Below are 13,193 nucleotides of genomic sequence, written 5' to 3'. Positions count from 1 at the left end.
CCCTCAGTTCCACTTCAGAGCGGCTTCCCTGCAACAGATGGCAAGAGTTAATCAGGAATGAAGTGCTTCCAGTTGAATGTTTGATTGATTCTGTGTAAAAGTCTCTCCCTGAGGTTTGTGTATTTTACCAACAGGCTCCAGGGCAGCCACCGCTTGTCGCTGCTATACCCAACAGTCTGAACGGTAACAACAACCGGAGCAAGAGCCTGGTTTCTGGCAATGAAATACTGAGGGATCAGGTATTCGGCGTAGCACAGGACAGGCTGAAGAGGACAGAGCAACCTCCACCCACCACAATCCCAATGCTGACAACCACCAAGACAGCTGGTGAGTGAACTCTGACCTCTAACTCACCGCAGAGAGACACATCTCAATGGTTCAGACATCTGGTCCCACCAGAATCACTAAACCCACCATTTCCTGGTAGTCAATGGGTAGACATCCCTTATAAACTCCCGAAATCCCCACAGTTTACAAGATCGTTTAGCTCAATAACCCCACTGCAACCAATCAACCCTGCCTACCAGTAATCCATGAAATTCCCAGTCGCTGAACAAAGAATTCATAGATCATAGAATCCCGACAGTGCAGAAGGAGGCCATTCAGCCCATCAAGTCTGCACCGACCACAATCCCACCCAGGCCCCATCCCCACAATCCCATGCATTTACCCTAGCTAGTCCCCCTAACACCAAGGGGCAATTCAGCATGGCCCATCCACCTAACCCGCACATCTTTGGACTGTGAGAGGAAACCGGAGCACCCGGAGGAAACACACGCAGACACAGGGTGAACATGTAAACTCCACACAGACAGTGACCCAAGCCAGGGAATCGAACCCAGGTCCCTGGCGTTGGGAGGCAGCAGTGCTAACCCACTGTGCCACCGTGCCGCTAAGCGTTCAGCTTCCATCTTAGATTTGCCCATCAGCAGAGTGAGTGTGTTGTCCGATCCCAGGGTCACGATTCATCATAAAGTCATGTTCTAGATTGACATTTCCTGAGCGAATTCCAGCTTCTGTCCCTTGAGGTTCCCTCTGGAAGAGTGAAGATCCCATGGGTGGGGGTTGGGGACCCATTCTTCCTTGGGTGATGGGATTTATCCTGACATGGGAATACATTGGCTGTGACAGGTCTCAGTAAACCTGTGGTGTCGATGCCGTTTCCATCCCTCCACTAGGCGATTACTGACTATTTCATTGTCCACCACATCCCGATGGCCTGTGCCGCGAGTAATCCCTCTGAACTTACTCCTGGTCCACCACAGTTACCATTTCAAACTGAGGGACGTAACAATGATGTGAGGGGAGTGGAATGAGCTGGGAAGGAGCAGGCAATGTTTGTCCATGATTCCCAAAGCTCTGCACCATTCAGGGTTCCCTCACCCCATTGCCTGGTTCCAACGTAGACTCATTAATAGAGATCGATCACTCCATTCTCATTGGATGATGTGATTCCCAGCACAGTCAGACTAGATAGATATCGATCATCTAGAATTCCGATATTCCAATGACGATTCAAGAACAGGTGCAGAGAGACGCGACTAGGTGGAAAATATTCTTCAAAGTAACCTCGATTCCTCAGTGAGCTCCTCTGCTATAAGGAGCCATTGTGGCAGCCACTTGAACCTTCCTCCTGCTTCTTCTGTCAATGCATCAATCCTTCCTCTTAAACCCAAACATTCCTTCATACTTCCCCCATTTTGTGGAATCTTAAAGACGCACATCATAGAATCCCTCCAGTGTAAGAGGCCATTTGGCCCATTGAGTCTGCACTGACTCAGCACCTAACCACACCCCACCCAATCCCCGTAACCCTTAACCCCTAACCTACACAACTTTGGGCAATTTAGCTTGGATCATCCACCTAAACTGCACATCTTTGGACTGTGGGAGGAAACCGGAGCTGTGAAAATCCCCTAGTCGCCACACTCTGGCACCTGTTCAGGTAAGATGTGAAGATGCCGGCGTTGGACTGTTTGTGAACAGAATTCCCACTCACCTGAAGAAGGGGCTTGCAGCTCCGAAAGCTTGTGTGGCTTTTGCTACCAAATAAACCTGTTGGACTTTAACCTGGTGTTGTTAAACGTCTTACCTGTTCAGGTACACAGAGGGAGAATTTAGCACGGCCAATGCACCCTAACCAGCACGTCTTTCAGACTGTGGGAGAAAACCGGAGCACCCGGAGGAAACCCACGCAGACACGGGGAGAACGTGCAAACTCCGCAGTGACCCGAGCCGGGAATTGAACCCGGGACCCTGGCGCTGTGAGGCAGCAGTGCCAACCACTGTGCCGCCCTGGTGTTTATTCCATGAACCACAATGTTGCAGGTTCCATTTTGATCCGAGTCAGTGAATTTTTAAAAAGTTGCTCCTCCAAAAATCGGGATGATGACATTCAGCCCATGGGGTGGAAAGTACCGGAAAAGGAAAGGCGTTGTGAGGGACGGAGGGAGCGGAGTATCAGGACAACCACATTCAGCAAGTAGATGAAAGGGTTTTCATCACAGCTTCAATGCCACTCCCCTTCAAGTTACAACCTCAAGTTTGTTCATCAGTTCATAAGATATAGGAGCAGAATGAGGCCATTCGGCCCATCGAGTCCGCTCCACCATTCGATCATGGCTGATAGGCTCCTCATCCCCATTTTCCTGCCTTCTCTCCATAACCCTTCACCCCATTACCAATTAAAAATCTGTCTAACTCCTCCTTAAATTTACTCACTGTCCCAGCATCCACCGCACTTTGGGGCAGCGAATTCCACAGATTCACAACTCTTTGGGAGAAGTAGTTTCTCCTCAGCTCTGTTTTAAATTTGCTGCCCCTTATCCTAAGACTGTGACCTCTCATCCTAGAATGCCCCACAAGAGGAAGCATCCGCTCCACGTCTACTTTATCCCAGACCTTTTATCATCTTGTATACCTCAATTTGATCTCCCCTCATTCTTCTAAATTCCAGAGAGTGTCGGCCTAAACTGTTCAATCTCTCTTCATACGACAAACCCCTCATCTCTGGAATCAATCTAGTGAACTTCCTCTGAACTGCCTCCAATGTCACTACATCTTTCCCCAAATAAGGAGACCAAAACTGTGCACAATACTCCAGGTGCAGCCTCACCAATGCCTTGTATAGTTGCAACAATACTTCCTTACCTTTATATTCTATTCCTTTAGCTATAAATGCCAACATTCCCTTTACATTAGGGTCTGGTCATGTATTTCTTTAGGAACAGGTAGTCTTAACGAATGTCTGAAATCAAAGCAACATTTAAATGTGTTGGAACTTTACAATTCTCCCTTGTTGTAGATTCATGGCTGGTCATTACCTCCATGCAGAGATGGGAGCTTCCTGACCTTTTGGTAATTCCCCTCAGGGTTCCAGATAACAAAGCAAATTGGCGTCAGTAGCTATAAGACACATTTTCTGTGATAATAGACCACACCGTCACAGAAAAGCACTAAAGATAACATGGAACCGTCAAACACAGCTGTTCCCACAGCTCTCACAGTGTCCTGTCCACTGACATTAACACAACAACTGAACTCAGGGGGCACGGTTTAAAGATAAAAGGTCTTCCAATTAAGACGGAGAGGAGGAGGAGGAGGAACTTCTTCTCTCTCGAGAGAGAGGATCATTAGTCTTTGGAATTCTCTTCCCCAGAGACAGTGACTGTCTTCAAGGCTGTGATTGACAAGATATTCCGGAGTTACGGGAAAAGGCAGGGAAATGGAGTTAAGGCCACAAACAGCTCAGTTTTGATCTTACGGAATGGCGGAGCAGGCTTGATGGGCCGAATGGCCTGTCCCTGCTCTAACTGCTTACAAGTTTTAAAGTTTATTTATCAGTGTCACAAGTAGGCTGACATTAACACTGCAATGAAGTTACTGTGAAAATCCCCTAGTCGCCACATCTCCGGCGCCTGTTCGGGTACACTGAGGGAGAATTTAGCACGGCCAATGCACCCCTAACCAGCACGTCTTTCGGACTGTGGGAGGAAACCGGAGCACCCGAAGGAAACCCACGCAGACATGGGGAGAATGTACAGCCTCCGCACAGTGACCGAGCCGGGAATCGAACCCGTGTCGCTGGCACGGGTGGAATGGGGGTAACAGTTGCTTTGCTGCCATGTTTGGAGAATGAAGATTGGGAAAATGGAAAGGATGGAGTGTTGAAGCTCAGTGACTTGCCTTGTGATCTCTTGACCCAGGTCCCTGGAAAGACTGTCTCCAGGTTTCTGAAGAAGGTCACCAATCCAGTGGAATCTACCTGATCAAACCAAGGACCGTTAACCGCCTGATGCAGGTATGGTGTGAACACCAACAAGATCCTGGCGGCTGGACAGTTATCCAAAGACGGCAAGACGGGTCGGTTAATTTCTTCAGGACCTGGGAGAATTACAAGGTTAGTCGAGTAGGGACAGGGTGACCACCGCTGGTCAACACTCTGGCCTCAAGCCCCTTTCTGGCCCGTTACGTTTGGCCGTGAATTGGTGAACACGAGTGTGCATTGTCTCCTGGGGAAACCCGCATTTTAAAATGAAGGAGTTTTCACACGACAGAATGTTGTAAAGCTCAGGGTGGGGGTGCGGGGAGGGGAGGGGGGGGGGGCGGGGGGTGCAGAAGCAGGGAGTGGGAGATACGCCTAAGGTCATAGGTCATGTTGTAATGCCTGCATTTGAAGACAAATGGAGGCTTAGCCACAGGTTTGCATGAATGAAGCGATACATTGGGATGTGGGAGTGGGGGCGGCGGGGGGAGCTGTGGGGGAGAGTGGGGACTGTGCAGTGACAAGGTGACATTGAGCTCAATCATCATTGGAGACAGAAAATTTAAGGTTTATTTATTAGTGTCACAAGTTGGCTTCCATTAACACTGCAATGAAGTTACTGTGAAAATCCCCTAGTCACCACACTCCGGCACCTGTTCGGGTACACTGAAGGAGAATTTAGCACGGCCAATCCACCTAACCCACACATTTTCAGACAGTGGGAGGAAACCGGAGCACCTGGACGAAACCCACGCAGACACGGGGAGAATGTGCAAACTCCACACAGACAGTGACCCAAGCTGGGATTCGAACCCGGGTCCCTGGCGCTGTGAGGCAGCAGTGCTAATAACTGTGCCACCGTTAGTTCTGATATTCAACATCCAAGCCACTTCACACAAGGGGAGGGACTGTCATCATTCTGAAAACGCTGGGCTGGCAAATCACCAACAGCCTCTTTGCAACAATATTCCGCGTGCACCCACGGGAAGTTAGTAACAGTCTTTGCTTTCATTCACAGCAAGGTTTCGGTAATATAGACGGTGAGTACTGGCTGGGTTTGGAGAACATCTACTGGCTCACCAATCAGGATAACTATAAGTTGCGTGTGCTCCTTGACGACTGGCAGGGGAGGCGAGTGTTTGCGGAATACGACAACTTCCGTCTGGAAGCCGAGAGAGACTACTACAGGCTGAGGCTGGGCCACTACCACGGAAACGCCGGAGATTCCCTCTCCTGGCACAACGGCAAACAGTTCACCACGCTGGACAGAGACCGGGATCTGTACTCGGGTAGGTGCATTCCCCGGGGTCTGTACTCGGGTAGGTGCGTTCCCCGGGGTCTGTACTCGGGTAGGTGCGTTCCCCGGGGTCTGTACTCGGGTAGGTGCATTCCCCGGGGTCTGTACTCGGGTAGGTGCGTTCCCCAGGGTCTGTACTCGGGTAGGTGCGTTCCCCGGGGTCTGTACTCGGGTAGGTGCGTTCCCCGGGGTTTGTACTCGGGTAGGTGCATTCCCCGGGGTCTGTACTCGGGTAGGTGTGTTCCCCGGGGTCTGTACTCGGGTAGGTGCGTTCCCCGGGGTCTGTACTCGGGTAGGTGCGTTCCCCGGGGTCTGTACTCGGGTAGGTGCGTTCCCCGGGGTCTGTACTCGGGTAGGTGCGTTCCCCGGGGTCTGTACTTGGGTAGGTGCATTCCCCGGGGTCTGTACTCGGGTAGGTGTGTTCCCCGGGGTCTGTACTCGGGTAGGTGTGTTCCCTGGGGTCTGTACTCGGGTAGGTGTGTTCCCCGGGGTCTGTACTCGGGTAGGTGCGTTCCCCGGGGTCTGTACTCGGGTAGGTGCGTTCCCCGGGGTCTGTACTCGGGTAGGTGCGTTCCCCGGGGTCTGTTCTCGGGTAGGTGCGTTCCCCGGGGTCACACTGCATGCTCAATAAAGTGCAAGGAAAACCAAACAAAAAAAAAAAGAAGCCACAATTTGTTCATTTGATGATCAGCCACGACCATATTGAATGGCGGAACAGGGTCGAAGGGCCGAATGGCCTCCTCCTGCTTCGAGTTTCTATGTTTCTATTAACGATGGTGTCTTTCCTTCCAAGGTAACTGCGCCCACTATCAGAAAGGCGGCTGGTGGTACTATACCTGTGCCCACTCAAACCTGAATGGAGTGTGGTACAAAGGAGGTCACTACCGCAGCAAATACCAAGACGGCGTTTACTGGGCTGAATTCCGTGGTGGTGCCTATTCTTTAAAAAGAGTGGTGATGATGATACGTCCGTATTAGACATTGTTGTAATATATTCACTCTGCTTTACAATCCAGGCTTCCAGTCACACCCCTCCCACCGCATGTTACACTTTATATTTTTATCTAGTGTGTTATACAGTGAGTTTTAGAAGCAAAGTTACAGACAACGCAACTACCTACCGAGAGTATAATATCTATTGATGAGACTAAAGCAGTCTGGGAATAATCCTCCCGTTCTACGGCACTGACTGAATATTCCAGAGGGCAGGGACGCGGAGGCGAAGGAGTCGCAGAAGAGACAGCAGAAGGGCGGCACGGTAGCACAGTGGGTTAGCACTGCTGCTTCACAGCTCCAGGGTCCCGGGTTCGATTCCCGGCTCGGGTCACTGTCTGTGTGGAGTTTGCACATTCTCCTCGTGTCTGCGTGGGTTTACTCCGGGTGCTCCGGTTTCCTCCCACTGTCCAAAGATGTGCGGGTTAGGTTGATTGGCCAGGTTAAAAATGGCCCCTTAGAGTCCTGGGATGCGTAGGTTAGAGGGGTTAGCGGGTAAATATGTGGGGGTAGGGCCTGGGTGGGATTGTGGTCGGTGCAGACTCGATGGGCCCAATGGCCTCCTTCTGCACTGTAGGGTTTCTATGATTCTATGAGTTGTTCCACACAATTCCCCAACTCACATTCCGGTCTCTCTCGTAGCTTTCCCTCACTCACGCGGACATCCCCGGGGGAACTCGACTGGACACGCGACAGATTATTAACACAATTCATTCTGTCCCAAACACTTTAAAATTAGTGTCTTTTTTTTTTAGGTGAAATGTAACTATTCTCGGAGAAGGCCCAGTCAACCAATTAAGGAAATGTCAGGGACCAATTGGAACGATACAGTGGGTTAGCGCTGCTGCCTCACAGCGCCAGGGACCCGGGTTCGATTCCCGGCTTGGGTCACTGTCAGTGCGGAGTCTGCACGTTCTCCCCGTGTCTGCGTGGGTTTCCTCCGGGTGCTCCGGCTTCCTCCCACAGTCCAAAGATAAGCTGGTTAGGTGGATTGACCATGCTAAATTGCCCCTTAGTGTTGGGGGACTACCAGGGTAAAGATGTTGGGTTACGGGGATAGGGCCTAGGTGGAATTGTGGTGCAGACTCGGTGGGCCGAATGGCCTCCTTCTGCACTGTAGGGATTCTATCCGTCTATGACCTGGAACCCACAATCCACATCGATTTCCGGGTTATTGGACACAGCTTTGGGTTCTTTACATTAACTCAGACAGCAGCAGGAAGGAAATTTTACAATCTGCACACGGACACGCGCCCACCCACACGAACACGCGCCCACCCACACGGGGACGCACAGACACCCACACGGGGACGCACAGACACCCACACGGGGACGCACAGACACCCACACGGGGACGCACAGACACCCACACGGGGACGCACAGACACCCACACGGGGACACAGCCACCCACACGGGGACACAGCCACCCACACGGGGACACACTCACCCACACGGGGACACACTCACCCACACGGGGACACACTCACCCACACGGGGACACACTCACCCACACGGGGACACACTCACCCACACGGGGACACACTCACCCACACGGGGACACACTCACCCACACGGGGACACACTCACCCACACGGGGACACACCCACCCAGCACATCAAACTCATTTTGGGGTTGAGATGGTCACTGGGAGATCCACGCTGAGTAACTACTCGAGATCCATTTGGACCATAGGGACAGGATGAGGCCATTCAGCCCCTTGACTCTGTTCTGACTTTCAATGGCAGATTGGCATCTTAACTCCATCGACTTGCCTTTGTCCTTAATACGGACCCTCACAAAACTTCTTCAATCTCAGATTGGAAACTTATAGCTGGCCCCCAACCTCGGCTACCTGGAGCAGGGGGGGGAGGGGGGGGGCGTGCAGGTTGGGGGGGGGGGGCCAGAAGCAGCGGGGAGGGGGGGGCGCAGAGGTGGGGAGCGAAGGTGCCAGATTTCCCCTCGTCCGTGCGCGCAGAAACGCTCCCTGACATCACCCTGGGATACACTCCCTCCCCCCATCCCCCAGCCCCCCGATTAAATACCCCAATTACATCACTCTAGTCTTATCTGCTTGGAAATCCCAGCCTCATCGACACAACCTGGCTTCAACTTAACTTCTTCAGCCCTGGCGTGGTTCTGGTGAATCATTAATCTCAGAATCCATTCAATTGAACCTGTGTCCCTGGCGCTGTGAGGCAGCAGCGCTGGGCGCTGTGAGGCAGCAGCGCTGGGCGCTGTGAGGCAGCAGCGCTGGGCGCTGTGAGGCAGCAGCGCTGGGCGCTGTGAGGCAGCAGTGCTGGGCGCTGTGAGGCAGCAGCGCTGGGCGCTGTGAGGCAGCAGCGCTGGGCGCTGTGCCACCCACCTGTCAGTCTTCATTTCTCAAGAGTCAAGACAGCCAGTCTGCCAATCCTTTCCTGAAATCAATACCCAGACATTTCTGGGATCCTCCTCGTAAATGCTGGAGGATCCCTCTCCAGCTCAGTAATCCTCTCCGCCTGGTCCAATCAAGGTTCAATACAGACAGGGCAGAAACGTTCAATTCGAACCCTCCAGGGATAAGGCCTAGTGCTTGGAGGCTTTGCTTTCTTTCAAGGGCAATTAGGGATCGGCAATAAATGCTGGTCTGTATATCCCATGAATGAATACAAAAAAAATGAACTGCCTGACTAGACCGAGTAAGAAGTCTCACAACACCAGGTTAAAGTCCAACAGGTTTATTTGGAATCATGAGCTTTCGGAGCGCTGCTCCTTGGCTCAGCTGACGAAGGAGCAGCTCTCCGAAAGCTTGTGATACCAAATAAACCTGTTGGACTTTTAACCTGGTGTTGTGAGACTTCTTACTGTGCCCACCCCAGTCCAACGCCGGCACCTCCACGTCATTACTAACCCGAGTAGAACTCTTCTGATCGCTGCTTTTGTCCTCTCTGAGACCTCCTGTTCCTCTACCTCACACTGTGCTCTCTCAGTACGTGCCGGCTCAGGGAGAGAAGGCATCAGGTGGCTCTCAAACCGTGCAGCTCCAGGACAGGCTGTGAGCAGATGATCATCAGCAGTCAGCGAGGTCCCTGCCAGGTAATGAACCACGTTCCACTCTATGCTGAACACCAGCGTTCCGTATGACCAACATGGGTTAGAGTGGAACAGTGAGAGGGGTGGGAGAGACACCACCCAGTCACCGCTCATCATTAGGAAGCAGTCAAATTCTATAATCTGCTAAATCTTTTTGCAGGAGACGTCTCCCAGCTAGTTACTAGAAAACTGACCTATTGAAACCAAATACATTCTCGTCCTTAATATTAATCTGTTTTGTTTTAATGTAAGTTCGCACTTGGGAGTGATATAAAAACACTGTAAATATCTGAATAAATAAAACACTTTATACTGTAATATACGCCAGAGCTTTGGCACGGATCAGTGAGTCAAACCATTCAACGTCGGACAATCTCAGTGCGAAACATTCCGTCCTGTGGAAGCCACACTAGGCAAGCGAGTCTTGGCCAAAAACCAACAGGGGTAAGAGTTGGGGTTGTGTCTGGGGTGGGGGAGGGGATGCTTGCTGCATCTCACATTCTCCCATCAATGGAGTTGAGTTTGCTGTCAAGTTCAGGACAATAGAAAATAAATGAAAAGGGGGTCAGCGGGGAGGGGACGTATAACGGCACAGGAAGTGGCTGCCATGGTTACAGCTTTACATTCAACCCTGACTATCGGCCAAATTCCTTCTGACAGTTCCTGGTGTTTGTAAGCAATTGTTAAATGATGTCTTCCCTGGCCTCAGTCCTCCTGCAGACACAATGGCCGAGCCACGATTTGTATTTCCAACGTGAGGCCCCTCTCTCTCTCTGCTCTGGAAGAGGCAATGCAAGGCTTTGGGGTGAAGACGGGAGAACGTGTTGTTTGCGACCCAGGGGGGGAGATTGTTACTCATTTTCTTCCCATCATTTTTCCATGGTTTTCAAATCCCAGTGAAAGGCTGTGGCCAACATTATATCGTGGAAACAATAAGCTCACACCAAACATTATAGGTCCTAATTATTGGTTAATGGGAATCTCCTGCTAAGAGTTTCAAAGCTGGTCACCTCTGTGAATCATTAAACGTTTTATGTGTAACTTACACAACACATTTGTGCAGCGCAGATTTAGATGGAGCACAATTTCCAGTGTAAAACTCTGAACCAATAGTCTGTCAGTCTGTAATTTCATAGAATCCCTACAGTGCAGAAGGAGGCCATTCAGCCCATCGAGCCTGCACCGACAACAATCCCACCCAGGCCCTATCCCCACAACCCCACATATTTACCCTGCTAATCCCGTATCTAAGGAAGGATGTGCTGGCCTTGGAAAGGGTCCAAAGAACAAAGAACAAAGAACAATACAGCACAGGAACAGGCCCTTCGGCCCTCCAAGCCCACGCCGTTCCCCGGTCCAGGATTGAATCCTGAATCCAGGATCCCCGCCCAATTTTCCAGCCTATCTACATACTAATATCCTATCCACCGAGCTGTCCCTCACAGCTACGATGCTTTGTTCATCACAACCTATTAGCTCACCCCCACCCCCCCATTCCAGACCATGTGATCTCCAGGGAGAGGCGAAAACCCAGAGTGAAAACCCCAGGGCCAATATGGGGAAAAAAAATCTGGGAAATTCCTCTCCGACCCCCTGAGGCGATCGAAACGAGTCCAGGAGATCACACTGGCCCTGATCAGAAAATGCTTCCCAACCCTATTCATTTCCACTTCCACGAACACCATATGAATTCCCTGCCCTCGAGACAGAGGAGGTTCACAAGAATTATCCCTGGAATGAAGAGCTTGTCGTATGAGGAACGGTTGAGGACTCTGGGTCTGTACCCACTGGAGTTTAGAAGGATGAGTGGGGATCTTATTGAAACTTACAGGATACTGTGAGGCCTGGATAGAGTGGACGTGGAGAGGATGTTTCCACTAGTAGGAAAAACTAAAACCAGAGGGCACAACCTCAGGCTAAAGGGACGTTCCTTTAAAACAGAGATGAGGAGGAATTTCTTCAGCCAGAGAGTGGTGAATCTGTGGAACTCTTTGCCGCAGAAGGCTGTGGAGGCCGGGTCATTGAGTGTCTTTAAGACAGAGATAGATAGGTTCTTGATTAATAAGGGGATCAGGGGTTATGGGGAAAAGGCAGGAGAATGGGGATGAGAAAAATATCAGCCATGATTGAATGGCGGAGCAGACTCGATGGGCCGAGTGGCCTAATTCTGCTCCTATGGTCTAATCCCTCTAACATACACACCCTGAGACAGTAAAGGGGCAATTTAGCATGGCCAATCAACATAATCTGCACATCTTTGGACTGTCTCCAAACCTGTATGTTATCTGTTTGAGGATACATGGGCGGCACAGTGGCGCAGTGGTTAGCACTGCTGCCTCAGCGCCAGAGATCCGGGTTCAATTCCAGCCTCGGGTCACTGTCTGTGAGGAGTCTGCAGATTCTCCTCGTGTCTGCGTGGGTTTCCTCCGGGTGCTCCGGTTTCCTCCCACAGTCCAAAGATGTGCGGGTTAGGTTGATTGGCCATGCTGAAATTGCCCCTTAGTATCAGGGGGATTAGCAGGGTAAATATGTGGGATTACAGGGATAGGGCCTGAGTGGGATTATGGTCGGTATAGACTCGATGGGCCGAATGGTCTCTTTCTGTATTGTAGGGATTCTATGATATCACTTGCTGGTTGTCATTTTCCAATAAACCCATCCGATACAAGCCTCCAGCGTTACAGATTAATGCAGCAATGGGTTACCAGAGAGAATGGCACAACTTGACAAAATGGACACTATCCATTTTGAGAGCGAATGCAACAGCTGTAGTCAGAAACGGAATGATTCACACAACCTCTCTCCTCAAGAAAGAGGCATTAACATTTCGAACAGTGTGGAAACCCAACCAGCCAGGATTAACACTTTAAAGTTTATTTATTAGTCACAAGGAGGCTTACATTAACACTGCAATGAAGCTACTGTGAAAATCCCCTAGTCGCCACACTCCGGCGCCTGTTCGGGTACACTGAGGGAGAATTTAGCATGGCCAATCCACCCTAACCAGCACGTCTTTCAGACTGTGGGAGGAAACCGGAACACCCGGAGGAAACCCACGCAGACATGGGGAGAACGTGCAGACTCCGCACAGACAGTGCCCCAAGCCGGGAATCGACCCCCGGTCCCTGGCGCTGTGAGGCGGCAGTGCTAACCACCGTGCCACCATGCTGCCTTTTACACTCACAACGAGAGAGGGACCCTCAAACATGGTTTGACCTTACCCATCGCTTTGGAAATGGTTTACATTGGAACACAGAACCTAGAAACAAGAGGAGGCCATTCAGCCCTTCAAATCTATTCCACCATTCAGTAAAATGGTGGATGATGTGTCTGGGTCTGGGTGCCAATCTCCTGACTGCAACCTTTACCCCATGGGTCGCTTGACTATCAAAAATCTGGAATTCTGTCTTGAATAAACTCAATGACCCAGTTTCCACTACTTTCTGGGGAAGTGGATTCCACAGATTCACAACCCTCAGAAAAAAATTTCTCCTCATTTCCATCTTAAAAGGGAGACTTCTTATTCTTAATCTGTGTCCCCTGGTTCTAGTCTCTCCCACAAGTGGAAA

The 13,193-nt window shown here is 50.9% G+C and overlaps 1 protein-coding gene across 1 annotated transcript in view; it reads left to right on the top strand.

The window, feature by feature from the left end:
• Window positions 1-7,276, top strand: part of LOC144507626 (angiopoietin-related protein 2-like) — a 9,818-nt gene extending 2,542 nt beyond the window's left edge. Inside the window, exons 2-5 of the mRNA XM_078234781.1 lie at window positions 135-327; window positions 4,206-4,399; window positions 5,283-5,553; window positions 6,355-7,276. Coding sequence (XP_078090907.1) covers window positions 135-327; window positions 4,206-4,399; window positions 5,283-5,553; window positions 6,355-6,539 — 843 coding nt within the window. The 3' untranslated portion in view covers window positions 6,540-7,276. The remainder of the gene's footprint in view (window positions 1-134; window positions 328-4,205; window positions 4,400-5,282; window positions 5,554-6,354) is intronic.
• Window positions 7,277-13,193: the final 5,917 nt, after the last annotated feature.

This window comes from Mustelus asterias, chromosome 19 (assembly GCF_964213995.1).
Source record: "Mustelus asterias chromosome 19, sMusAst1.hap1.1, whole genome shotgun sequence".
Lineage (NCBI taxonomy): Eukaryota > Metazoa > Chordata > Chondrichthyes > Carcharhiniformes > Triakidae > Mustelus > Mustelus asterias.
This window is presented reverse-complemented; position numbering and strand designations above follow the sequence as displayed.